This window comes from Ciconia boyciana, chromosome 5 (genome assembly GCF_034638445.1).
Source record: "Ciconia boyciana chromosome 5, ASM3463844v1, whole genome shotgun sequence".
Classification (NCBI taxonomy): Eukaryota; Metazoa; Chordata; class Aves; order Ciconiiformes; family Ciconiidae; genus Ciconia; species Ciconia boyciana.
The window spans coordinates 37,136,854-37,164,500 of NC_132938.1; the positions used below are offsets into that span (position 1 = coordinate 37,136,854).

The following is a 27,647-nucleotide window of genomic DNA, read 5'->3' on the forward strand; positions in this document are numbered from 1 at the left end:
GCTCCTTCCCGGGCTGGTGACAATGCCTGTTGAAAGGATGCGGATGCGCCCCTGGCTGGAAGAGCAAATCAACTCTAACACGATACCGGGGCTGAAATGGCTAAATAAGGTAAGGGGGGTGCTTGCACGCGTGTATGTACGTGTGCTGAAGAGGGACTTTACAGCAGTGCCTGAGGTTTGGATAGGTAAATCAGCTCATTCCTGGTTTTCAAAGGAGTGACATGGGGAGGAAGGGCAAAGCTGAATGCTTCCTGCTGAACCTGTTCCTCCGGCCTCGCCTGCCAGATCTGAGGCGCCCTGCTTTGGCCTGGTGAATGTGTGGCTCCTTTGAAAGCATTTTCCAACTCTTTGTTGTTGGAGCGAGTGTTTCTGGAGACTCCGCTAGGTTTTTTTTTTAAGCTGGGAACAGATTGCTCACCAAGTAGCGTCAGAGGGATGTGAACAAAATGCTCTCCTGAGGTGGAAGGCTATATTCTGTGTTAGACTCTGGGTTGAAGCAACAACCTCCTGTTTCAGAGTTGAGTGACTTCTCTGATACTTCTCAACCTGGGAGAAAATGGTGTAACTTTTCCCCTGCCAGAGCCAAACCTAATATTCCTGGTCCTGAGCTACTACTGAGAGTTCTAGACACTTTGAGAGCACAAGTGTGGGATCCAAAATGTCAGTGCCCAACTTGAGGGTTTTTTTAACTGGCTCGGTAAAACCAAGGAGTGTATTTGAGACTTTGAACAGTAATAAACCCTGGAAATATTGCATGCGTTCTGCAGTATGCAGAGAAGTAATTCACCACACTGAAAAACATGAAGCAATTTTGACTACAGAGGCTACTTTATTATCAAAACGTGTGGAAATGCACAAGGTCAGGTGCAGAAACACAGGAGCTTCCACTCTGCTTAAGACACTAACCCAGTTAATCTGGTATCCTCCCTATAGTAGTAGTAGTGGTGCTCAGGTGGTCATTTTTAGAGCTGAAGAATGGCAATTAAGATTACTACTTTTTATTTCAGCTTTCAAAGCTAGAAATGCTTGTGACTATAAAATTATCAGGAGCCCTTTAAATTTCAGCTACGAATTTTGTTTCTCAGGAACTTCCTGCATCAGTGACTCTCACATGCTGTGGCTGGGTAAATAAATATTGCTTTATCCATTCCCTAGTTAGCCGCCCTGTGAATTTGAGTAGGTCCTTGTTCTTGCATAATAGGGTCACAGCTGAAGTGGAGGAAGAGACCAATTTTCAGTGTTGTCTCTGTAATTTGAGTCCCACGTTCAGGTCCCTACAGATTCTTCTCCTTTGATGTCAGGTCTCTCCTGCTGACAGTCCATCTCTGCTGTCCTTTGCTGGGCATTCCTGCCCAATCCTGAAATAATTTCTCTGCACTTAGTAGGGCACAGTATTGCAGATGTGAGCATATTACTCTTAAATATAATGTTGTCATCTGTAGGTTATGTTCACTTAACCTTTTTCGGTACACCCCAGGAATGTACTTGCCTCCTTTGCTCTGCAGTGTGAAAACGCTGCCACTATGCTAAGGGTGTCATTCTTCCCAAGTTCAGCCCACCAGCCCATAAAGGCAGTTTGCAAGGCATGTCATGTTGTTTAATGTTTGCAGCCCTCTGATTGCGTTGTTATAGCAGTTTCTGCCTTGTGCTTCTGTCATAAACTGTTTGCATGCGAGAGTCAGTAGGAGATTTTGTCCTTAGTTAGCATAGTCTATATTGACCGAGGCTTGTCTCACAAATAAAGTATTTTGATATGGTGGTGTTTTTTTCTTTCCTAAAACAAAGCCCTGGCTCCTACCAGAAAGAGGATACCAGGCTAAGTGGCCTGCCTTGAGGTTTATTAAACTGATTCCCCACTTCTACCCTCTGATTTGGCATCATTCTGGGTTGCCTTTATTGTGCTCAACAAGCTAATTGCACTTCTGAGCATTTCTGTTTAAAAATGTTTAAACATTCATTCCAACAATGAATCATTAAACCAAAAATATTTCTATTTTTACTGTAAATCCTGACCATAAACAAAGCCATGCATGGAATCAATGATACAATGTCATATGTATCACAGCCCTTTCTGTACCCACAGAATCGACTCTGGAGGCTGTAGGATTTTGTGATTTGTATATTTTAGTCAGAGTTTGGCAAAGGATCGTTCACAGTACAGAAAAGAAGGTGGGTCAGATTAGCAAGAGAATGGCACTGGTGTGCGTGCACAGCTTTAAGAAAATAAGATTTAAATACTAAAGAAACAATTACCATTCTGGGTTTGTCATTGGCTGTCTCTTCTTGGGGAATTTCTCCAGACTGAGAAAGGAATGAAACCTCTCTCAGCTAAAAATGACAAATCAGGTACAGCTGACTTACCTAATTCCTTCCTCTACTGTCAGTTGATCACATTATACCTCCTGCTTTGTGTTCCCCTCCAGAACAGACCCCTCTCTTTAGGGCTTAACAAATAAATACTTGTGTATCTCCCTGGTGAAAATGTTATCCTGCTGAATGGCGTGAGGGAGGAAGGGAATTTCTTTACCTTCCCAGAGAGACAAAACTGGGAGGTGTGAGGGAAATTACATAGTTCAGTAGAGGGCAGAGGTGGTGTGAGGAAAGGGATAATGAGAGGTCAGTGTCCCTCATGGATCTGGAAAAGGAAATTAGAGCGAAAACATTCAGAGTAGCTGTGACAGGAGTCGAGAGGCAACCTGCTGCTTTGATGGATGCTTGGAGTATTACCCTCCAGATGGATGCTGCTATTTAAAATCTATCCTATGACTTTCTAGCTAGTGTGTGATGTCATGCTTATTCACCTGCTTGGAGCATTTTGCAACACTAGGGTTGCAAGTGTTCGATACTATTTTCTTCTTTCTGCCTATTTCTAGGAATGTGACACCTTTTCCCTTTTGATGTCCCCACTGGAGTTTGGTAGCAATTCCTGTTATGCTGCAAAAGTTTTGTGTGTTGTGCTTTTGACTTTAGGTGAGGCTAATTTTTTAATAGAAACACAAGACTCCTACACAAATGTCCAGTAATGGAGTGCCGTACCAGACAGCACATGGTTTTCTGAGTCTAAGAGAAAGCTGATGAGCCCTTTCCTATTAAGGTCATTATTAGGAAGCATCAACTGAAGAATTATATAGGTAAATGTTTGATAATGTGTGAAATAAAAAATTAGTAATTTAATAGAAAGCATCTAGGTAAACTAGAGCAGAACACACAACCACGTGGTATTGCTGCAATCAGCAGTCTTGTGGGATTTCAGAGAAGATTAGATATTTGATAGTTGATGAGAAAATCTGTTTATATATAGGTATGTAAAATTATATATGTATTATAAAATTATAATGCATGTGGATTCTATGATTTTTAAATTTATATTATAATTTGCTATAAGTCCATGTGCTTCAAGACATCTGGGGTTGGGAAGAACTTTCTGTAATGAACAGAAACACTGTAATGAACACTTACACTGCTGTTGAGAGTGTCCTGGCATGTTCCTTTGAAGCAGTGAGTACGATTGATGATGACAGGATGCTATGTCTGGAGTCTTGTTCGGTCTGCTAGTTCCCATAGAACTTTTAAAATTATCATGCGGAATATGAAATTCATGGTATAACCTCTGTAGCATTGTGTAGCGTTGTTGAAACCTCTCCCTACCACCAAGCATGAGAAGACTTTTTAATCTGGTCAATTCTTAAAGTTCTTGTTCATAGAAGTTGTTCTCTACAGAAGTATGAATTTTTTTCCATGCTCATTATAGTCTATGGGAGAGTAAAGGCAAGGAAGCTTATGCTAGCTCTGATGAATACAGTAGTGCTGTGGACCACAGGATAATGGGGATGAGGCTTTCTTTAGACCACTTCTACTTGGGGAAAGAGGAGAGCAACTCTGTAGGATGGTTTAACTATATAGAGAGGAAAGAGGAAGGAGGCAAAAGGCAAGTGAGAGCAGTGATGGGATTAGATTAAGAGGAAGAATGAGAGAGTGAGGCCTTGAAGGGGAACGAGGAATGTATTAAATCTGTGCTTTCACCAAATTAAAGAAAAGATCAAGCCAAGCGAGAAGGGAAGAATGCAATTCCAAACAAGTGAATGTAAATGAGAGAAAGGATTGAAGACAAGAGTTGAAAGACGATACAAAACACAGGCTCGAAAAAGAAGAGATCACATGGAAAGGAAGGGAAATAAATCTAACCTTGACATTAGTGAAATATTAACCAAACAGACAAGGAAGAAAAGTGGTTGTTGGAAGAAGGGGAAAGGGCAAAGGATTCATCTCACCTGACCGCAGACATCTACAATGCAGTTGTTTGAATGAGCTGCCTGTCTAGAGTTGTTTGTAGTCAATGGAGAGAAATAGGCTCTTTTAGGATGCAATTCAGTTGGCATAGCTCAGGTGGCCACCTCAGGAGGAGGGTGCATTTTGCCCTGGAAGTGCTTTTGTCTTCACAGACTGAGAAGTGGATCTAAACCTGTAGTGGCAGTGTTTATAGTGCAAGATGTCTGCATGTGAAGCCAGGTAAGATCCCAATAGGGGAGAAAAAAGAAGTGTTGTGGCACAAACTCCTTTTGTACAGCTTTGCAGAAATGACCGTGAAGAGTCTGAAGTAGTCCTGTAGGTTAGCACATAGGAATTCATTCCCATGTTGTATGACATAAAAGCACAACTGACCCAGCATCTATCTGGCCCAGTACTCTGTGTGCTAAGTTCTTGTATAGGAAGGAGTATAGGAAACATGCTGTTTAAGCTCTGAAAGCCATTGGGCTCCCAGAGCTGGAGCTGCATCCCAAAACTATCATCTTCAATAGTCAACAGTGTACTGTCTTCCATGAGTTTTTCTGATCGCTTTGGGAATCAGTTCATGCTTCGACCGCATAAGGCATGCCCTGGTTTAACTACATGTTGTGTGTTAAAAAAATAATTTTAAAAAAACCTTCCTTTGGATTGCTTTAAATGCACTCTTTGGCCTAAAGTTTCTAAACTAAAATATGTTCAACTATCTTCAATGCCACCCGTTCAGATGGGTGTTTTGTATTTTTTATCCCCACTGGAGAGATGTCTACAGTTGATATATTCATATGTCCGTTTGCTTGGCATATAAATTTGAGAGCTCCCTTTCCTTCACCATGCTAGTATTTTACTGGTTGAATTCTAAATCCCTTTAATTTGCTCTGTTCCTATGGCTGTTTAGTTTCATATCTCATTTTTCTAATCATAAAAGTGCCTGTGCTGCCAAAACTAGCCTTCGTTTGAATGTTTAGAAATGTGTAGCACTGCATGTTTTATCCATGTGTCAGCTTGGAAAGCTGCCAGGCTCATCATCCGTGAAGGGGCTTCTGAGTATTTCATATACTTAGAGCTGTATTCTGCTTTTGGTGACGCCAGTGGATATTTTCCTATTGAGTTCAGTGACAGCAGCACTGGGTTAGAAGGAAGCAAAGCACTTGCAGATGCTGGAACTGTGCTTTTAAATAAGTGACTTAAAGTCATCAGAAGATCCCTCAAGTCAATCAGTATTGGCATTTCCTGTTTGTTTTCCCTTCCAGGAGAAGAAGATTTTTCAGATTCCCTGGATGCATGCCGCAAGACATGGGTGGGATGTTGAAAAAGATGCTCCCTTATTTAGAAACTGGGCAATTCACACAGGTATTGGAACTCTCTTTCTGCAGGACAGGTTTTCACATTGTTTTCCCTTTTAAAGTTACATTTTCCTTCTTTCTTGTCTTTGCTTTTACTAACACAGAGAGTGAATTTAAGTTTCTAGATTTGTGGGAAGCTAAGTGCTTTTTTTCAAGGCCTGCGATACTCTCCAGCTTTATTGAAGTGCCATAACTCATTTGCATTGAGGAACACAGTAAAACTTAATTGATTTAAATGTTAACAAGATCGGGTTCAAAACTGTCGGGAGTAGAGCACACTCAGCACTTTGTAGACTTGGGCCCTTAGGCTTTTTATGCCTTTCTATGGATTTGAGCCAGACGTAATAAAGGTAGATGCTGTGCAAGCTTTTCCACGTTGTTGTGGAGTCACATCTGATCTGCAGTGCTCTGGGTCTTTCTTGAGCAGAAACTATTCATCGTGTGTTCTAGAAATGTGCATGGGAAAGAGATTGCAACGCTCTCTTGCAACCTCAGCTACTGTTTGAGTGCTTGTTGTGGGAACCGAAGGCTGATACCTTGAAGTTAACCTGCACTGTTATTGATTCGCCTTAGGTTTTCAATTGCACATCGTGTGTGCCTAACTTTCTTTTCTTGCTTAGGAAAATACCAGTCAGGAGTAGATAAACCCGATCCAAAGACGTGGAAGGCAAACTTCCGTTGTGCTATGAACTCTCTGCCTGACATAGAAGAAGTGAAGGACAAAAGTATAAAGAAAGGAAACAATGCCTTCAGGGTGTACCGGATGCTGCCGTTATCTGAAAGACCTTCCAAAAAAGGTAAAGGGGAAAACTTGTCAACATGAAAACGGTGTTGGGAGCATTTTGGGGCCTGCAAAATATGCCAGTTCTACTTCTGCCATGAAGCTAGATGTTTTTATCCAGATGTTCCCCAGAACTTAGGAACAGCTGCGTGAAAAATGGGATACATTCAGTTAAGAGAACAAGCCTCTTGGAGAGAGGATGAACGAGATGTGATAACCCCCAAGCTGGTGATGTGTGTGAATTGCGTTAGTTCTGTTAAAGCCAGTGGAGTTGTGTACAGATGCTAGTCCAGGTCTCCTTCAGTCAAGGAAGATGATGAGGGTGATATTAGAGATCAAAGCATTTAACTCAGTAGGGCTCATTCAGGATACAGACGTTCTGGTATCTTTTTTCAAGCAAGGGTGCTTTGTTGAGCTGAGTGAGAGCAATACACTCTGCTCAGAACATTAAACCATGAAACCACTTTGTCAGTTACGTAGCTACACTAGGCCATGAAAAACCATCCGCCACAGCATGATAATGGTGAAATGGGAAACTATGTTTGAATCCCCAAATTTAGGGGTTAGGTCTCCCACCTGCCAGGAGAGGATCTAACCACCAGGTCAATCTCACGAGTATTTGGTTTCTTATGGAGTAGAAACATTGGCTTCTTTATGGCTCATTGGCTTCCATATGGCTTCGTTACTGGTTTATGGAGTAGAATGATGGCTTCCTTAGTCCTCTGGTATCCTCTGGTGTCTAGGATTTTTGGACAAAAATATAACCTGCAAACCAAATGCACGGTGTTCCTCTAAAATCCAGTTAGTTCACCTGTAGCTCAGTTTGTTGTTTTCTTAAATTGAGAAGTGAAAGGCACATCTTCAGTTTAAGGTCAGTGTGATTGGAATTATGAACTCTGGCATTTTTGGGGCAGAATCATGCTATGAAAGGGAGATACATCTGCAAAAGGTAGAACATTTGCTTTGAAACTGTTTCCAGTCTCTTGTCAATGGTGTATTTTGTATGTTCAGGCATACTTCCCTGAACCATAACATGTCCCATTGTGATAGAGTCCTCTCATAGCTGTAAGTACTAGAAAAGTTCATAATGAAAGTTGAGATTCTGGAGATGGGGGCTGTAGCAGGAGAGGATTCTGCAGCAAGTCCAATTACGCTAAAACTCTGACATTTTGGGCCCTGTATATATTCTCACATGCCCTTTCTATGTGGCATGTGGCTAAATTTATGTGAGTGAAAGCAAAAGAATTTGGCTGCAAACATTTCTAATTCTCAGTGCTATCTTGTAGTAGAGATGGGAGAAATTCCTGAGGCGTGTCTGTGCAAACAGTGGGGTAGAGCTGAGCTTGCACCAGCAGGTCTGAGCTTCCACATCAGGGTCTCGTCAGGTCAGAGCAGGGGCAGCAACACTGGGGTCTGCCAAGGCACACAGCATTTTGTGAGGGTCATATGCTGTGTGGTTTTCTGTATTCTCAAGTCCAGCATGATTGCATAAACCACTTTTGCATGAATTATAATATATTTCCCCACCCCCAGGTTGCAACTATTTACAAAAATATTTGTTGAAGCTTATTGTGATCTCTTTTCACGTTAAATCAATGAACAATCTCCCTTTTCCTATAGCTACAGTGAGAGTATCACAAATGTGATGAGACGTGTATTTTGATTTTTTTTTTCCCTTTAAGAGTATTTTTCTCCCACTGCCTTCTTTTTTAACAGGCCTTGTTGCTTAGTTTGTCACTCTTCCATATTTTTCAGCTTGATTTTTTGACTGCAATTGCTTTCCTCAGTCCCATCGCCATTCTTTTTTGTAGCCCTTTAAAAACGAAACACAAAGCCAGAGTATTCAAGGTGAATTTTTGACTGCTCAGGCCTTAAGGGGGGTTTAAAATTAAGCAAAATGTGTTCTCCCTTTTCTAGGAGGTGCTGCCCTTTTGAGGCATGTTTTGGGGCTCTTTGTTGGTGAATATAGAAAGTGTGAAGGATAAGTCATGGCACACAGGGCTTTAAGAAATCTTCCTTCTGTTGTTGCAGGAAAAAAAACGAAGTCTGAGAAGGATGACAAATTCAAACAAATTAAGGTAAGAAGTGATTGTTTAATAGTGCAAGAGCTTGTGAAAACAATCTGTTGCAAATTTTTTTAATAGCCCCAATCGTATATTGTGGTGGATATTTGCAAATCTCTCATGCTTGTGGTTTGGTTAAGTAGCTACAGTCACATGGGATGTTTGGGGTTTTTTTTTTAAATGTGAAGGCTGTTAGAGCCGTGACTGACGTCATCAGTTGACACAGCCCTTGTGGTACAACGCCTGGAGGTTGGAAAACTGGCAGCCTTGGCAATACATTTGCCATTTGTTTGTCTGTGTAAGTAGAAATACAGTAATTATGGAAGGAATGCTTCTGGACAATAGAGCTACCTTTTGGAGCAATTAATTTCTGTGCGTAAGGCATTGGAAATTCATTTGCGTTTAGGTGAGGGGGAGAACTTCTGTCAGAGCTGCACCTTCTGCTCCTGTTTTGTCAGTTAGAAGACCTCAGCTGTAAAGCTCCTCAGTCACTGCCTGAGATTTCTGCTTGTTCAGAGCATGGACCCAGACTGATGTTAGCTTTCACTACAAAGTATGGTGTTTCCTAGCTTTCGCACTTCTGCCAAGCGCCTCTATGAGATGGTCGGTATTACACACCAGCAGGATTTGGTCTGCCTTTGTTTTTTTCAAAAAGCAAATTGCAAAGGTTTCAGACTTTCAGCCTTCAGTAAAGTTGGTGTTCTTGGGTTGCACATAGCAGCCGTGTCTGCAGCAGAAGGGCAGCTTGGTCCCCTGCTGCTCGCTTGTGAAGGGCTGTGCCACCCACGCCTGGGCACAGGTTCTTCACCCGTTGGCCAGGAGATGCTCTGGGACAGGTGAACCCAGAGGCCTGGGAAAACTCCTCCATTGAAATCGAGTTTGGAAGGCAGATGCTGTCCCAGTGGTTGTGACTTGTGCAGTTACATGTCAGAATACTGTGATTTTTAAATTGTCTTAAAGGAACCACTTTTTAACCATCCTATCTGGATTACACAGCCACGTGTGCTTGTTATAACATGACTCTGATAGTAGCCTGTGTTCAGAGGGAGCCAGTAAACTCCTTTGGTCAGAGCAGAGCAATGTGTGATGCCTGCCAAAGCTTGCAGCAGCACTTTGCCATTCCCCTCCTTCATAATCTTTCTTTTAGTCAAAATATTAAATGCCTGAAAAGCTGTAGAGGCGCTTGAACAATCTCATCCTCTCCATTAAGATTAATCTCACCAATAGTCATTGCTGAGGGAGTCCCAGAGATGCCTGGGAGATTAGTGCATGTGGCATTAGGCCTGGGAGCAGGTGCCAGTGGGGTGATGCTTGCAGCTGGGAGCGCTTTTCTCCAGCTCGCTTGCTCTGAGCTGCACAGAAGCGTTAGGCCAAGTGACGCAGAGTAGTGAGCTGAGCTGGCCACGCCTCCAGCACGTACACCTACCAGCGATACCTACTATGAGCATACGGCTCACCAGCCACCAACTATGGTATGGCCACTTAGATCTTGCAGGCTTTGAGCTGAGGCCAAGTGGTATTCCTATCTGTTCCCCCTTATTCTGACAAATGCGTACACAAGCTGGCCTCCAGATATGCCTGGATTTTAAAATAGATGCTCCTTCCATGCTCAGCTACTGTTAGACTAGCTATTGAATGTTGAAGGCTGTAATAGTGGAGAAGGGTGGTGGGTGAATTAATGCAAATGCACGCTTCTGAGCATTGAAAGCTGCTTATAATTCCTTTGCTCAGTGATGTGAATTCCTGAGATTCGAGTTGCGTGTTTTGCATTGAATGCCTTGCAGTTACCCTGAAAACCTCTATTTAGTGGAGGTGAGTGGGAGGCTGCTCCACGATCTGCCTGGTAACTGCAATGGGGTAATATCAGCAGAGGGAGAAGCTGAGGATCCGAGTGTAGATCTATGAAGGGACTTCAGCATAGCAAGAGTCTCTCATTGAGCTCCCTCCTGTTGCCACTGCTGGACACTGTGGGCACCCACAGCAAATGCTGGTGGGGGTGAAGAGCCCTGTCAGGCCTTTCTGAGCTTGAGCAGGGTGCTCAGGGCACTTCCCTGCCTGTCCCCATGGATGTGAGAGACCTGGGCCTTACCACATCCCTGCTCTGCGCTAGGTAAGGGGGGCTGTGAGCAGGTCTCCCACATGGCAGATAGATTTCTGACCACTGGGCTTTGGGGCAGATAGGGTCTCTCTGTTAAAACGTGAATTCTCAGCGATGGAAGGAGGGCGTAAGTGTCTGAGTAACCTAGATAAAAATAGGCTCTTTCCTTTGAAACAAAATTAAGGGCTGAACTGCCTGCCTGAGGCTTATTTTCTACCTTATCCTAGATGTATCCTTTTGACTATGCGTGCAGCTCTCCGCTGAGACATTTTTTAAAATCTAAGTGACACCTTTCCCCATGCATTTAGCTTAGGCTTCCAGCAGGCATCTGGACACTGAAAATTTAGGTGATTTAACACCAACTGTGCCAGTGTCCAAGTCCCTTCGTCAATCTGGCACCATCACCTGAGTTCCAGGATGCATATTTGTTTCTGCAGCTCGAAAGGGGCTACTAAATAAATTTCCCTGTAACCAAGCCTCAGTTAAGCTGAGCAAGGTGCTGCATGCGCAGCGTTCCCATGGGGGCTGCTGTGCTTGCTGGGGCATTGCACAACACCAGAGGCTTAGGGCTCCAGTGTGCAGCCCTAACCTGTCTCTGCAATCAGTTATCTTCGGTGGATCAATAGCAGCTAATTTTATCTTTTAGGGCTCTCAAATTCTTTGACCTGCGGGTCAACACAACCAGTGCAGCTCATCAAAGACCTAGTTGCCATTAGCACTAACTTTGCACTCTTCTGATGTGCAGAGGGGCCTTGGGACAGGGTGCGTGTTTGCACTGCTTAATGGCTGGGAAGGTGCAGACTTGTGTCGAAGTGACAGCTCTTTTTGAGTGGATCACAATCACAGCATTTGGCATTCAGGAAAGACCTGTCACGCTGTCCCCAGTTTTTTGTCCCTGTGATAACAGTTCATATGGTTAGTACTGTGAAGGGCTGCCACTACAGGTCTTGAGGCTTACCTTTTCCCTGCCCTTGCTGAAATGCTTTAGAGCAGTGAAAATGGGCATGGCGTGGCATCAGATCCAACTGGCAGCTCTGCACCTCTCTGCAGGTGTCCCTGGGTCAGCAGCAAGGCAGAATTTCCCTTGCAGGGCTGGCACTGCCAGCCCAGAGTGAGAGCAGAAGACTTGAGACTTTGCAACCGATAACCCTGTAAGGGAGCCAATACCAGGGAGGAGGTTGGACCTGTAGATAATCCTTTAAATGTGTTTATAGCTTTTTAAAGAAATCCTGAGTTTATGGAATTAAACTTTTTGGTGTCTATTCTGAAGGGTGTTTTTTAGATTCCCACTCGAGTGTACCAGACCTACAGAGATGTATCTTGTGGAAAGCTCAGTCTATGTAGAACAGGTGGTGTTTTCCCAACGCTATTGCCCTGTGGTAATGTTTATGATGTGATCTAAAAGGCTGTATTTAGTGTAAACACTTTGGTTTGCTTTCAGGCTTGCTGCAGACAAAAATTAAGGCTAAAATTTAGTAATTGGTATACAGAAGCTAAGGCTTCCTTTCAGAGAGCGCTAAGAGATACAGCATGTTTGGAAGGGAATGAGGATGAATATTAAATAGAGTACCGTTTTAAAGCAATGTTTCTTCCTTGTTTGTTCCAAATGTTAATCTCTTGTAGTAAATAGCACACTAATTTCTTGCTCTCTGAAGGCTCACTCTAAATCTGAAAATTAAAAATAGCTTTCATTTCAAAGCAGAAGATTTGGAAATGGAATAGACTCTGGCTTCTTCTCAGAGAACCAAAATATTCGTTCTGTGACTGTGTCTAGCAGAGAGCAGGGGGTATATGGCAGGCAGAAGTGATATGAGTTATTACTGTCTCAGAACAAAGAGATGAACTGAGTCCAGTCTCCTAAAATAAATCAAACCTGACCCAACTGTACTGTTTTCATTCTAGCAAGAGCCAGTTGAATCATCTTTTGGGATTAATGGGCTAAATGATGTCACTTCTGACTTTTTCCTGTCCTCCAGTATAAAAAATGAAGTTGACAGTACAGTGAACTTTGTAGGTAAGTACTCCTATGCTTTTCTTATATGCTAAGCATACAGGTGACTTCAAAAACTCTTTTGGCTCTGCCAAACTCAGCTTTCCATCAGCATTTTGCACTTTGGAGAACACCACGGTTACAGTCGGGTCAACACATTTTTCACTAGCCCAAGACACGCGAGGTCCTGGTTGCAGGTCAGCCCCACCACCTTGCAGAGACAGTGAGCAGCACTGTGGCAGCGTGGTGGTTCCCCTGAGAGCAAAGCACTTACAGACATGTTCAGGTGACTTTTCCTGATGTGAACTTACTGCATAGGGTAGTCCTCAGCTATGAGACTAGCCAATGTCATGTGGGAGTTAAACTGCAGTTGGATGGTGATTTCCCATTGCTCAAAGCAGAGGTTTGTATAGGGTACCGTTTTATTTGGGAGTTTAAACCTGCAGATGAAAGGGAGGAACTTCGCTCTTGTTACTGGTACCTCAGTGGCAGAGTTGCTTCTTAACATCACTGAACTAACAACAAGGATCAGCGAAGACTTTATTTGGAAACTGGTACATTAGGAATTACCTGGCATCTCAGCATGTGAATAATTGGTTCTCTGTAGAATAATTGGGCTGGTTTTTGACAGCTCTTTTTTGGCTGAGGTTGTCCCTGCAGCAAGGGCTCCTAGAAATGTGACCCATATACCATTTTCTCTAGAATTCCACTTTTATATGTGTCAGAAAAGCGTTTGAAAAATATGTTAGTCTTCTGTTTGGAGAGATGGCAGAACTTATGTGCAGTGACTATTTTTGATGCCCATGTCTTGGGTTGCAGGGCTTTGCATAGTCATTCTGCTCAAGTACTTCTGTGGCTGAGGAGTTTGTGGGTAGTTTTCCTCTCTTTATGGCAGTTCATTTAATCAGCTGTGGCTTTGTAAGAGTGTTAGAACATGATTGTTGCTCCTACTATTACAGAGGGCTTTATAACTTGAAGGAATAGCACTGTAGTGCTATTAGTGCTTCCTATTTACTGACTGACTCATAAACAAATCTGAAACATGCCGAGGCCAATACGCAGCCCCAGGGAAGAAGCTTCATACAGTTTTGCTTTATTTTACAATCTTAAAGTCAAACAGAGATCAATTAACAGCAGTCTTTGGAACGTACCTGGTGTTTCTCAAAATCCACTGACATCAGAGAGAGTAATTTTGCTGCAAACATCTCGGTTTTCTACAGTACAGTGTATCCTGAACTCCTGTTTGATTTTATGATGAGATGAATGCATGTTGCACCTTAGAAGATCTCAGTAATTTACAGGACAGGACCCACAGTGGCAACATCAACATCTAAGAACGGTGAAAGGTCTGTAGTGGAAACCAAGCAAGAGGTTCAGAGGAACAGGACTGAATTTGCACCTTAAGGACTTTCATTTTTGTCTGGACTCACAGAATCCATTTTCAGGGGTAGGACAGCAAGGCTTGGGTGGGTAACTGTCATCCAGTGTTGTTTAATTAATGGCTTGTGAAGTGTGCTGCTTATCCAGACTGGAGAGAGAAGTCCTTATTTAGGACTGCAAGCAGGATTTTAATATAAACAGGGGGAAAAGGGTAAAATAGATCTGTTCTGCAGAAAGGAGGGAAGTCAGCTGGAGGGGAGGAAAGACAAACAGTACCTGCAGTGTTTCTGACATACGTGCAGCTTATGGGAAAGTGGTGGCATACCGCCCAAGTGAGCATGAATTTTTGCTGTGCAAGTTATCTCTCAGAGTTGGTAAGAATTCCTCAGGTACTGAGGAGAAAGATAAAACGGTGCAGATGGCCTGCTCGTACCCTGACGGGGTTGCACAATATTGGTTTCTCCCAGATAAAAATTAACTCTGTTGTGTATGTGCTCTTGCCCCCTGCACCTCACTCAATAAAAAACAGGTTGTTTCAGAACCCGGAAAGGTGGAAATACAGTGGAAATGAAATATCTGGAACAAAACCATAATAATTGCAGTGATTCAACTTCTAAAAAAACCACTATCCACTATTTATGTAATTTTCTTTATGCTGGAATTGTCTCATAAAATACACATCCAGCTTTGAGATACTTTCCAGTGGTTACCTGGCACTTCACAAAGCAAAATGATATGCAGCTTTTCTCTGGGAGAAAAACCTGTCACTTTTCTTTTTCAAAAAGTCGTGTTCTAGCCTTGTCTAAAGATAGAAGGCAGGAATGTATTGTGTGTATATACACGTGCATTCATGTATATTTACCTTGGTTCATCCAGGAATAGATGCTATCTTTTGCCTTTTCAAAAATTAATAATTAGAGTACTTAGGGCACTTAACAGAAGAATGTCAAGATCTACTGTATTTCATTGCCTACATTTTTTTCCCATCATGGGTCTAGAAAAAAATGTACTGTCTGAATTTCTGACAACACAGCATCATGTTTGTACAGAATTTGCCTGTATGAAGATTGTTCCTTTTGAAGCTTTATGTTCCAGTGAAAGAATATCTGTAGTCCTTCCCTTTCTCCTGGACAACTGTGAATTCAGCTTAGCCATCCTCTGAGACAGCTTCATCCCCATGTGCTTTTCAAATCTAGCTAGTGGCTTTCAGCTCCGTGCTGGATTAATGCAGTTGTCATGTGTTCATACTGCTGGGATCGATAGGGGAGTTGTACAAGACAGAGGGAATTGTCTCAAGCAGCTCCACAGAAGTGAGAACTGGCTTTCACCAGTTTTGCTTTGCTTGGTAACTTCTTGGTACCTTGGTTTATTCCTCTGTTTCAAAAGGGTGGTGTGTAGCACAATTAATATCTGCAAAGCATTTCAGGACACTTGCAAAGCATCCGTGGTGCCTTCACTTTGTAGAAATAAATAATGTTTCTTTGGTATTAAATATCATGTGTCTGGGGGAATAGGAGAACCCTCTGTTAATAACTTACCAGACTGTAGCTTTCAGTCACAGACCATGGGGGTTACAGACTACAGGTACAACTGTGCTTTTCTACATACCATCACTGGCATTGCAAGGATCAGTGAGAATAAGCATCTAATTGGAGGAGAAATTTTTCACAAATTCATGTCATGTATAAATCAGAGTCCCACCATGTTTTACATGACCATGTGGCCATTTTTTTGCATGCCAGTTCTGCTCTTCTGGTGCATAATTTACATGAGAGCATCCAGAGGCCATGGGATGTTGGCAACTTGCTGGGTGAGGATGCTTTCCCAGATTAGGAGAGATTGCTATGGTCTCTATGTCCTGGTGAGACCATGTTTCTGGGTGGAGGAGGAGTGTGGCTGTGGTCTTCCCTGTGAAAGCCTCTGGACAGCTGGTATGTCAAGGAGGGCTCAAGGACGTTATGTGTGAAAGCTAGGGGAGAGTTAGGCACTTTCAGTCATCACAAGTGGGGAAAAAAATGTCTCTGAAGGTGATGGAAACTAAATAAATCACACAGGTTTCCTTTAGAAGTCCAATTGAAAGCAAGTGGCGGGCATGGAAGAAAGCGCTGAGATGGTATTGAAGACTCACTCAAATACCTAGCAGGCTCCAAGGACAGGCTCTTAGAGATCCAGCAGGGTCAAGGTGTTACAAGTAATCAATTTTTTATTTCTAACCCCAAGTTGTAGGACAGCCGCACCTTGATGGCAGCAACGAGGAGCAGGTGATAGTTGCCAATCCTCCTGATGTTTGCCAGGTAGTAGAGGTGACAACAGAAAGCGATGAACAGCCCCTCAGCATGAGCCAGCTGTACCCCCTACAGATTTCTCCTGTCTCGTCCTATGCAGGTAAGCATCCTGGCATTTCTTTACACTTTTTTTTTTGGAAATGTTTGGGGAAAACTGGGGAAAAGGGGGCTCTTCCAGGGTAGCTGGCAAAGATCCAGAAATGTCTATTCGGCTGCCTTCTGCATTTTTAATGAAACTCGAAAACTCACAGTCCTCCACTCATTTCACCTTGGGAAACAACTCGGGAGATCTGAGGTTGGAAATGTAAGCTGCAGATTTTAACCTGTGACTAATGGAAAAAGAAACTTTTTCTATATAATGCAGAGAGGTCTTTTTATCTTTTACTAGAGGGGGATTTTCAGTGGTACAAATGATGTGCTGCAAATATAGTGTGTCCCCCTTGCCCCCTGACTTACTAAAGATTAAAGGTCTTCTGTGCTGTATCTTTCCTCAGTGCCTAGCACAGTGGGCACAGAGTGCTAAGGGCTGCACTAAAGGTGTATAATGCAGATGTGGAGCTGAGGGCCCTGGGGGAGTGGATCTGTCTTGTTACAAATAGTCTGCAGACTAGAACAGCCATGTAGCGACTGATAAGTGGTCCTGCAGGCAGTAGAGCTGTGGACGTCTGGCTTCCAACGTCTGCCTCCCATCTGGATTCTCTGATATCTAAAAAGGGGTGAGATAACAAGCTTTTCCCTGAGTCAGGGTGCTAATGGTTTCTCTTTTTTGTCTGGTGCCTTATTTTCATAAAACTGGTAGGAAGTTAAGAGTCTTTGGCACTCATTTATCTCTTCTCCAAGTCTGACAGTGAGTTCAGAAGTTGTTAGGGAGGAACAGATGCAAATGCACATGTGGGCATGCTATATAGAGTCCCTGTAATCATATAAGCCTTATTTCCGTAGGAAGCAGGGCAAAGCCACATTTGAAAGTAGAAGAAGTTTCAGATCCAACCTGTCCTTCCTTTTTTAACATGTTGCTAACTTGCAAGCCTCAGGAGACTGGGTAGAAACACAAATGTCATCTTTTTAGGCAAACTTAAGTCATAATTGTTCCCCATGCAATTTATTATTTTACACATGGTTTTGCCTTTGACTCATTAGGCTGAAATTACTTCCAGACACATTTTTATAAAATATGTATTTAGTAATTTTTATCTTTGGTTCTGGGTGAATAGTATGATCTTCTTTTGAATAGCCTCCCGTGTTAGTCTCACACATGTTGATAAACGATTATGCTTCCCAATGTGTTTAGTCTGTAACAGCCAAAGCATTTAGAAGGGCTGTGCAAAGTGTAAGGCAGGGGGATGAGGGTGCCTTAACTTATTAGCAGCTGGGAGATGGGGCCTTTGAAACATTTGTCCTCTTTCCATATGCTTCTTGCACAACTTTTCCCGTCTGTATGAACACAACAATGATGCCTTCTTTTAACCTCAGCTACAGCATCTAAGTTCTTGGAACGCAAACAAAAGTCACTGTCTTGGTCTGGAAGTCATGATGGTTGCTTAGGTGGGGACGACAGAGAGGTCTGGTGACAGGAGAACCACCCTGACATGAGCAAGTCATGAGCTACCTCCCCTAAAGTCAATGCAACAAGCCTGCATGAGGAAAATGAGGCATTACTGAAGTACTGCTATCCCCTTATGTTGTCTTAGTATCCTGGTGGCCTTCAGCTGTCCTAACTTATACCAGGACCTGCTAGCCCATAACTCAGATAACACAGAGGTGATTTCATGCCATTGATGTGCTTTTGAATGCATCTCAAGGCAGCTCTTGATGATCCTGGTTACTCTAGCTACAGGCCAATAAGAAGTGGAGTACTGCAAGGGTCTGTCCCTGGGACAAGTCCTATTTAATATATCAATGAGCAGAAGAGGTGTTGGAGTACACACTTGCAAAGTTTACAGGGGACACCAAATAGGGGACACCAGTCGATATGCTTGAGGGCAGGGCCATTGTCTAGAGAGACCTAAAGACACTGCAGGAATGGGCCAGCAGAAACCTTATGAAATTCAGCAAGGACAGATGCCAACTCCTGTGCCTGGGAAGGAAGAGCTCTTTGCAGCAGTAGAGGCTGGGGCTGATGGGATGGGGAGCAGCTCTGCAGAAAGGCAGGTGGACTGAATGTGAGACAGCAGAGCACCCTGGCCACAGAGAAGGCCACCAGCTTTCAGGAGCATGGCCAGTAGATCTAGGGAAGTGATTATCCCCCTCTACTCAGCACTAGTCACACTACTTCCAGAGTATTGGGTCCAGTCTTGAGCCCCCCAGTCCAAGAAAGATACAAACAAATAGGAGCAAGTACAGGGAGGGGCTACCAGGATGATCAAGGGCTGGAGCACTCACTCCGTGAGGAGGTAGCGGGGGACTGGGCCTTGTTCAGTCTGGAGAAGAGATGGTTTTGAGGACCTCATAGCAGCCTGCCCCTACCTGCAGGGATGTTGTTGAGAAGGCAGAGCCAGGCTCTTCACAGCAGTGCGTGGTGGGAGGATGAGAAACAGCAGGCATAAATTGAAACCAGAGAACTTGGTCTAGGTGGATATAAGAAAAAATGTCACCTTTTTCACCACAAGGACAGTCAGGCAGTGGAGCAGGATGCCCAGAAAGGTTGTGCTGCCTCCATCCTTGGAGGTTTTCAAGACCTGACGGGATAAGGCCCTGAGCCACCTGATCCAGTCCTGTAGCTGGCCCTGCTTTGAGCAAGAGGTTGGGCTATAGACCTCCTAAGGTCCCTTCCAGCCCAAATTGTTCGATGAACCTCTTTTTTTTTAAATCATGCATTTGCCCTTGAGGCAGGAGTGAGGACAGGGGTCTGTGGTTTGTTAGAACCCTGAAACTTGTAGGACACTCTTGTGACTATTTCTGGCTGTGTCTTGCTCCACACAAACCCGTACAGCAGAACCATGGGGAGCCCTGGCCCTGTGCTCATGGGTTTGCTGAGTAGAGCTGCCTGCTCTGTCAGGTGCTACCGCTGAATGGCAGGAAAGAGTATAACCATAACAGCTGTGCAGGAACAGTTAGTTTAGCTCTTCTGAAACAACAACAACAACAAAAGTAGCCTGAGGTATCAGCTGTCCTACATAAATCTGTTTTATTTCAAAAACACCTCTAGTTCCTTCCTGAGGTTACTCAGGCAAATGATATGAGTGGCCCTTGTGAGTTTTCTCATATTTCCACTGACGTCTATGAAATCCATTTTTTTAGTACCAAGGCTGTTATCAACCTCCCCTTGTGTTTGACACTGATTCAAATAACCTCTTGATTGAAATAACCTCTCTAACTTTCCGTGCCCGAGTGGCTAGCTTCCCTGGCTTTGCTAACTATAGTGCTGTCTCTTGCTCAGCATTTTGTTATGTATCAACACCAAGGATGGATTCCTTTTCAGCTGCATCACTCTTTTTTGTTGCCACATGTTTCTTCATGTCAAGGAATATCTGTTTCTTGTCTCTGTGTGGATTCCTCCTATTGATTCTATTTCCAGGGCCATTTCTCCTTTGCACAGACTAATTTCTGCCTCTCCTCCCACCAGTATGGCTTAATTAGCCAACTTAATCATGTTGGCACATCTCTCTTTACCTGGGCCAGTGTGAACGTCACAGGGCTTCGCAGTTAGATTCAACCTTTCGGACTGCTCCTCTGCTTACTGCATGCTGCAGCGGAGACTGGAGTAGGGGAGGTGCTGGCCTTGAAAGTAGTAGTCTGGAGTAGCTGAGCTGCCCGCTTCCTTGCTTCAGAAGGACTTTGGGTGTGCTGGGACCAGGTACAGTCCATGCACCCTTAGCACTCATGTTATGTCCAGTGCAGAGCACGAGGTTGCTCTGTGGGAAGGCAGGATCGTGGTTTATGGTTGCAGGGGTGCAGGGGCTGTGCAAAGCAGTCTGCATGGGCTACAATGTGTAACACAGAGCAGATAGTGGAAATTGGGACTGGAAAGCTCCCTTGCCTGCTACAGTTACTCATCACATTGTTCCTTCAACCTTGTAATTTCTGGGCTCCTGCTGGCTCCGGGAGGGGATGAGCCCTATCTCCTCAGCCCTGGTGGGGGGGTTGGAGAAAGACCTCTTCCTGTTGGTAGCCTGATAGATGCCTAGTGTTATCCTCCCAGGAAACAGGAAGACACAGACCGGTCCTGAAAAGAGGGGTTTGTGCCACATCTGGGATGTATCTGAGGCACGGGACTCTCAACCAGCCCATGGGCCAGGAGCCTGACTCTCAGATGCTGGGGGACCTGCGTTCAGACACTCTTGCTTGAAAATACAGTCAAAATTCCTGGATTTCAGGCTCTTCTGCAAGGGAGGGATGCAGCTGCAGGAGGATGGCCGTCCTGCTGGAGCTGCGCCCCTGTGTTTGCACTCTGGTGGAAGTGATGAGGGTGAGGGAGGCCACGTGTGGCAGGAGGAGGTGATGGGGCTGGAGATAGTAGTATTTCTACGTGCTTGAGTGGTGGGTGAAGGATTGAGAAATAGGCTGGTGGGGGCTGGGCACGGGTGGCAAAAGCGAAATGAGAGTAAAGGATAACAACAGTAATAAAGTGCCAGAAATTACAACAAGCCCTTGAGGTGGCAGGCTGAGATAACAGTTCATGAAACAAAACCACACTTATCTCCTCTGGGGTGGAGTTGTTGCTGGTTTTGCAGGGAGATAAAAATAAGGATTTGGGCAGAACTTTGCTCTTTGCCAGGCCTGGAGCTGCCAAGAGAGGGTGAGGGAGAGGGGGCATCCCCCGCTTGCGGGAGGCTCTTCCCTGTGCCCAAAAAGCACAAATCTACTTCTTCCCTCTCCATTGCTGTCTTTTCCAGGGTGTAGCCATGTTAACTGTGATAACCATGTGAATTTACCCCAGTTGTTCAATGCAGCTGTGCTGTCTAGCCCTTGGATTGCTATTGCTATGGCAGGGGATCCATGCTTCTCCGTTGTTTTCTGGTCATTTGGCTTGACGCTGCTTCCACTTGTTGGAAGTGGATCACGCCTCTTGAGCTGGATTTTGCTACTGCAGGTAGAATAGCATGAGTTTCATTTTTTTTTCTGTTTTGTTTGACAGAAAGTGAAACAACTGATAGCGTTCCAAGCGATGAAGAAAATGCAGAGGTAAGTTTTTTCTGGATTTTTAGCACTTTGGAGCAAGGTCTCAAGAACAATGTCCTGAGGTATTCTTCCCCCTTCTCTGTTTGCAACTCTGTCTACTAGTGGAGTATTCATTTTAATAATAGCTGGAGGAAAAAAACAAACCAAGAAGGTTCAAGGGAGACAGGCATTTGGGTGATTGTCTGGCAGAACAGTTATCTCGACAAGTTCTTTCCTCCTCATCTGTCCAAACTACAATGAGATTAATTTGCTTGATAAGATGTTCTGGAGAGCCATCAGCAGTGCCAGCTAGTTTGTTAATATGATGCATTGACATTGCTGGGTAGCGAGTATTTTATCTTGGTTTAAAGCATGCTCACTTTGTTTTCCTTAAATGGCACCTGAACTCATACAATTGGAGGAAATGCTTACACATACGGTAGAAATGCAACTTGAATGTTTGAGGTATGTGAGGCAAAAAGCTTTCCCGAGCAGTCAGTTGGGTATTGCTGGGTGAAAGGAATCAGTGGAGAAAATACCCACCCCGTGAATGTTTCCTGAGCTGCACCTGTGTGAAACCAGCACTCATCTTTTCTTTTTGGACTGCCATCAAGTGACCGGATCTGCCGATCTCCATGAGTACGTAGAGGCCAGGGGAAGCTCACTGAGGGCACTTAGATGCCCTGTGCCCAATACTCCTGTGCATTTTTGCAGGAAGCCTCTTGCAAATCTCTCTCCTGCTGTGCCCCCCAGAAGGCCCTCTGAATACTCCTTGGAGAACTGCAGGTTGTGCACCTGTATAAGGGCACGGCTAACCCTCTTGGTTTAGTCTCTCGTGCTATGGTTAGGGTGAAGCCTATATGTAGACTGCCAATAATGACTCCCCAGACCTCCTTAGACAGAGCATGCCATTGCAGCATGTGTGATGGGGAAAGGACTGGATGCTCATCTTTCCTTGGCGAACCTCCTCCCTGTGATGGGGGACACACCATCAAGTGGCAGTGCTTTTCCCAGCAGCCTCACCTGTGTTGACAGTTTGGGCGGTGCTGTTTGAGAGGTGCTGGGTCTCTGTGCCTGACTGTTGGCAGGAGGATGCTCTCTCTTGGTAATGGAGGATACACTTCCATTTCAAGCTCTGAGTGTTTGGTCCTCTGTGTCCATTTTTGTCTCCGGCATACTGGGAATAAGGCCTTTATTTTCCATTGAAAGAGTGGGCAGAACCTCTTGAGTGCTGGAGAGCCACAAAGGTTTAGGCACATGACTTCAGAAAGGGAGAAGTGACTGAGAGCAAAGACATTCAAAGCCAGCAGCTAGAGGCTCAGGCTTTTAGCGATGGAGTAACTTCTGTGCAATTCGTGGATGTTTCTGTCTACATCTTGTTACTCGGAGCACTTCGCAAAGTTGCATTCGCTCATATAGTCTTTCCTTCTTTTTTAGGGACGACTTCATTGGCAGAAGAAAAACATTGAAGGCAAACAGTATCTCAGCAATCTGGGAATGAGGAACACTTCTCATATGCTTCCCAGCATGGCAACTTTTGTAGCCAACAAGCCTGACCTCCAAGTCACCATCAAAGAAGAAAGCTGCCCACTGCCTTACAACAGCTCCTGGCCCCCTTTCCCAGACATCCCTCTGCCACAAGTAGTGTCCACAGCCTCCACGAGCAGCAGCCGGCCAGACCGTGAGACACGGGCCAGCGTCATCAAGAAAACGTCAGACATCACCCAGTCGAGAGTCAAGAGCTGCTAAGCCTTTGACGGTGTGTTTTTTTAGCTTTCTTTTGTTTGGTTTTGTATTTTACGTTTCTCTAGGAGAGGTTCATCCCTTGACGCACATGAGACAAATCTAAGGTGAAGCCTTGGCAATATAAAACATTGCTGTGTCCGACTCCAGTGCCGGAGTGTTTTTAACTCAGGACTCCAGCCGTCAGTATGTATACCTGAACCCAGGCGGACTTCCAAGGTTGCTACATAGGAAAGAAACCCAAGAACTTTGGCCCACTCGCAGGTTCCAGTGTTTCATAAGAGGACCAACTGACCACAAGGGAAGTGGTGCTGCTGCACTTCTTGCTGTCAAGGCTGTGATGGAACTGAAAGCCTCAGAATGGAAGAGAAAATGTGAACTAGCTGGAATATTTTTAAATAAAGAAAAATCTATTGTGAATATTGTACATAGTGCAGTACTAGCAACGTTGCAGTCTGCTTCTGCACCTTATTAAGAAAGCACTTACGAAAGGCCTTTTATTACCTTGCTCTACTTAATGGCACATTGAAGGTCCCTCCCCACCTGTATTCTTTTCCAAGGCTATTCTTGCTAAAGTGTCTTCAAAGAATAGAGGAAAGGAAGTTGAAACTTCCCATGTGGATTTCATACGTTTTAAGACTGCTTTTCTCATGTTTGTTTCTAATCTGCTATGCTTGAATGCCGCGTGGTACAATAGGAAAAATAAAGAAACCTATTACAGAGATATTATGCAAATTCCCAGATTTAAAAAAAGAAGAAGAAAAATACTCTAATTCTAACCAGAGCAAGCTTTTTTATTTTTTATACAGGGGAATATTTTATTCAAAGTAAAATTCTAAAGTGAATATAATTTTTTTTAATCTTTTCTACAGCAAATTTATAATTTTAAGATTCAGTCCTTGGTTATCAGCAGTTATTACATCCTTGTGGCACATTTTTTTTTTAATTTTGTAAAGGTGAAATAGCTTTTATGAGCTCATGTAGCAATCAGATTATCCTGTGGATTGATAATAAATATGCTATATAGTTAAATTTTTAATAATCCTCTTGTTTGTCTCTCTTTTTTAGTTTTTCAGAAGCCCCAGATGACATGGGTTTGATAGGTGAATGGGACCTCTCGGAGTGAGCAATTAGCGTGAGCCGCCTTTACAATTTCTGGAGTACCCATCTACAGGGTGGGAAGTACTGTGCTTGAGACAGCTCGAGGTGGAAAGAGGAACTAGAACTTAGAGGTGGCGTACTCGAGTTTGCCCTCACATGCAGAGGTTGGGAGTTGGGGTACCTTTTCTGCTGTTATTCTGTGGTTGGGCTTTGAGCAAGTCACCTCACGGAAGGGATCTTGTGAAAGTCCATTCCCCTGCCCAACACAGGCTCAGCTGTGCTTGCCCCATTCCTGGTAGATCTCTGTTTAGCTTGCTCGCAGTTTCCTTGTCCAGAAAAAACTCTTTTTGCAGAGTTTCCAGCAATAACTCCTTATTAGTGGAATGAATCGGAAGTGGAGTAAACATTCCCCAAGGCTTTCAACATCTACCACGTGATGGCAAGTTCTGATTCCTCTGGGTCTTTGAGGGAAGCTGCTGAGTATCTAATTAAGGGTGTGCAGTGGCTTGCAGGGTTGGGTGGTGGTGGTGGACGACGAGCCATGCCGTTGACTCTGTGAAGTGCTGTACACTTCAGGCTGGCACTGGCATGGGCAGAAGTTGAGAGCACGTACCGTCTTGCAGTTTTTCAAGCTGTTGGAAGTTGAATGGATTGATTCAGGTATGTAAAATATGTGGACACAGAGTGTCCTTCAGGTGTGATTACCATTCTGATACCAACCCAACAGATAGCTGAGCCGAGTGCCGTGTATATTGGGCTGATGAGCAGTAACATGCACAAAAATGGCTGCATCACAGGGAGATGTGCTAGCTGGCTGTTGAAAAGGGAAAGCAAACAGTAGGATTTGCTGTGTTCTTAACCTGATGCCACAATTCCAAATTTCAGCACAAGTCCATGTGAAACTTGCAATTTTGTCTTGACAACCCACTGCCCAGTGGCCTGGGAAGACAAGGTTAGAGCTTTGGTTAGGGTTGGGTGGAGGAGGAAGCCCCAAGCAGTATTTGAAGTGAGGCTGAAAACTCAATTAAAATCATTGTATGTAACCTTTCTGGTCTCTGTCCCCTTCCCTTGGTTGTGCACTCACCCTTCCAGTAGCCCTCCAGGTCCAGAGGCCACAAGGTTTGGTCTTCCTCAAGGAGGTTGTGTATACGCACGTGTGTGTGTGTGTGTGTGTGTTACAGTGAGTCTCCGGCATCCCAGGTCCTTTGCCAGCAGGGTTATGAGGCTCATGGCAGGTTTCTTGGTTTTGGGGCTCGCTTGGGATTATTTTTATATTTTCTTAACACAGTCTGCTTTGGGTTTTGGAAGTTTTTCCAAACTTCCAAGCTAAAGTTTGGAAGTTGCTCTGTAGCATCTCCTAGCTCCTTTTAAGATAACAGGCTCTTGTTTGTTAGGGAGGGACCTCACAGAGTCACAGAAGAGCTGGGGCTGGAAGGGACCCCTGGGGTACATTGGGTCCAACCTTCTGTTGAAAGCAAGATCTTAGAGTAGGTTATCCAGGGCCTTGTCAAACCAAGCCTTGAATATTTCCAGCAAGGAAATTTTCTTCTAGGCTTCATGAATCCCTTTCTTCCAGCCTTTCTTTGTGCAGCAAGTTTCCTGGCCTGCCGCTGGCCCTCGGGGTAGGGATGTGGTTGGGGCTGGAAGCTACAGGTGGAGAGTGGCTGGAAAGGGGCTGTTGGGGGACTTGGGGTTGGGAGAGGAGTCATCTCCTGATGTATTTTTATTGAGGGAAAGGAAGAGTTGGGTTAGGTAGAAGAGAAAGCCCAGAGCTGCAGTTGTGCTGGGGCTGGGAAGGGGCTGCCAAACTCAGTGGAGGGCTGGTGCTCGAACCCTCCTCTTGGGAAGCCTTGCTTTTGGAAAGGAAGGGCTGCAGCGCTGGGGCTGAGACAGACTGAGCCTAGGGCGAGGGTCAGGGCTGAGGGAAAGAGAAAGCCCAGTTGCATGGGGCTGGAAACATCACGCCATGTAAACTAAGTGCTGGTGCTCATCTTCTCGTCCGAGGAGTATTTAGTCTGTGGACGGAGAGAGGCTCTTGCCTCTGGCTCAGCGAGGGTTTAGCACTAAGAGTTAAGGCTGAGAGAAAGCCCAGAGATAAGGTTGTGTAGGGGCTAGAAAGCATCTTCTGAAGTAAACAGAGCTGACTCAAGGCTTTTGCTTTTCTGAAAGCAGGGCTGCTGTTTACCTCCGCCATGGCCTGCTCTCTCCTCACCATTCAGATGAGTGGTGTGAAATGTTGGCTCATGTCTGCAGGCCTCCAGGCAAGTGGCCATGTCCCGTGCATTATATACTGCAAGAGGCTTTCCTCATTCGTAGCAGCAGTTTGAGCTCCCTGCCCCTCACTCATGGCATTGAGGAAGGATCTCAGAGGCCTCGTACCTTCCTGCGAAGCCCCATTTTATGTCTGACCTTCTTGCACAAGCGCTCCCTGACCTTAGTCCTGCGTGTCCATCAGAGGGAACACATTTGTCCTTTCTGGCAAAACATTTCGGCTTTCTCAGTCCCCGAGGCTCACGCCGGTGCCTACACGGAGCCTGGCCTCCAACAGGGCTGCCGAGGAGGAGTGAGGACTGAGCTGCCTTTTCTGCGTGTCCTGCGTGACTTTGGGTGAGAGCCTGCCTTCAGCAAGCCATGCTGGTCACTGGGGAAAGCAGCTGGTTGCCCAAGGGCTGCCTGAGTTTTTCTAGGTATATAAATGTTTGTCTGCAAAGCAAACTGTCACTTGCCAGGAGAAGGATTTGCTACTCTTAGCTTCAGCCATCTGAAAATGAAGAGTAGTCGATGGGGAAAGGCAGGCACCTCCAGTTTAACCTGTGCATTAACCTTTATGTAGCTAAAGCAAATTCTGTGGTCGCATCTCACCTGTGGTCGTTCCATGCGAGAGTTGGCACCAGTGTGCTGATGGCCAGGTAACTCAGATCACTCTCCCCTTGGTCCTGCGGGGAGGGCAGCTGAGCTGCAAAACCACTAACCCCCAGCCTGCTCCGGTAGCTGTGCAATAGGAGACACACACACACCTCTGGGAAGGTGTGCGTACTTCATAAATTCCCCTCTTCCCAGGGCTTGGATGTTTGAAGCTCTTCCAAGAGGTATCCAAGCACAGGAGTTAGAGTATGTATCCATAACACTGTTCCATCAAAGAGAACATCCACCGCGCAAAGGCGGTGACGCCTCTGCAACTTGCTCAGGCCAAAAGCAGTTGGCCAACTGCAGGGTGATGTAAATGCAAAGGAGGATTTATTTGGGCTGGGACATGGGACGTTTTTCTTGAAAGGCAATGTTTGGTTACGTTTGTTACCTGTGCTTGCAAAACTATGCAAAGGCATAAAAAACCATCCAGCCTTTAATAGCGCAACCGCCAATTCGGTTCTGAAACACTGGAAACCAGATGCCTGTCCATTAGCACTACGAGTAACACCAAGTTAATCTGGCCATGCAATTTTGTGATGTGGTCAGCAGGCGGGCCTGCAGAAATC

General features: G+C 44.7%; 1 protein-coding gene across 3 annotated transcripts in view; it reads left to right on the forward strand.

Moving 5' to 3' along the window:
• Positions 1 to 25,172, forward strand: part of IRF2 (interferon regulatory factor 2) — a 45,181-nt gene extending 20,009 nt beyond the window's left edge. Inside the window, exons 3-11 of one of the 3 annotated variants that reach the window (XM_072862372.1) lie at positions 2 to 109; positions 5,538 to 5,637; positions 6,251 to 6,427; positions 8,443 to 8,489; positions 12,475 to 12,586; positions 16,163 to 16,327; positions 21,305 to 21,351; positions 22,765 to 23,086; positions 24,139 to 25,172. In XM_072862372.1, the coding sequence (XP_072718473.1) occupies positions 23 to 109; positions 5,538 to 5,637; positions 6,251 to 6,427; positions 8,443 to 8,489; positions 12,475 to 12,586; positions 16,163 to 16,327; positions 21,305 to 21,351; positions 22,765 to 23,076 (1,047 nt within the window). In that variant the 5' untranslated portion in view covers positions 2 to 22 and the 3' untranslated portion in view covers positions 23,077 to 23,086; positions 24,139 to 25,172. Of the gene's footprint in view, position 1; positions 110 to 4,442; positions 4,510 to 5,537; positions 5,638 to 6,250; positions 6,428 to 8,442; positions 8,490 to 12,474; positions 12,587 to 16,162; positions 16,328 to 21,304; positions 21,352 to 22,764; positions 23,553 to 24,138 lie in introns of those variants that run through there. The other 2 variants (XM_072862374.1, XM_072862371.1) reach the window with 2 other exon arrangements.
• Positions 25,173 to 27,647: the final 2,475 nt, after the last annotated feature.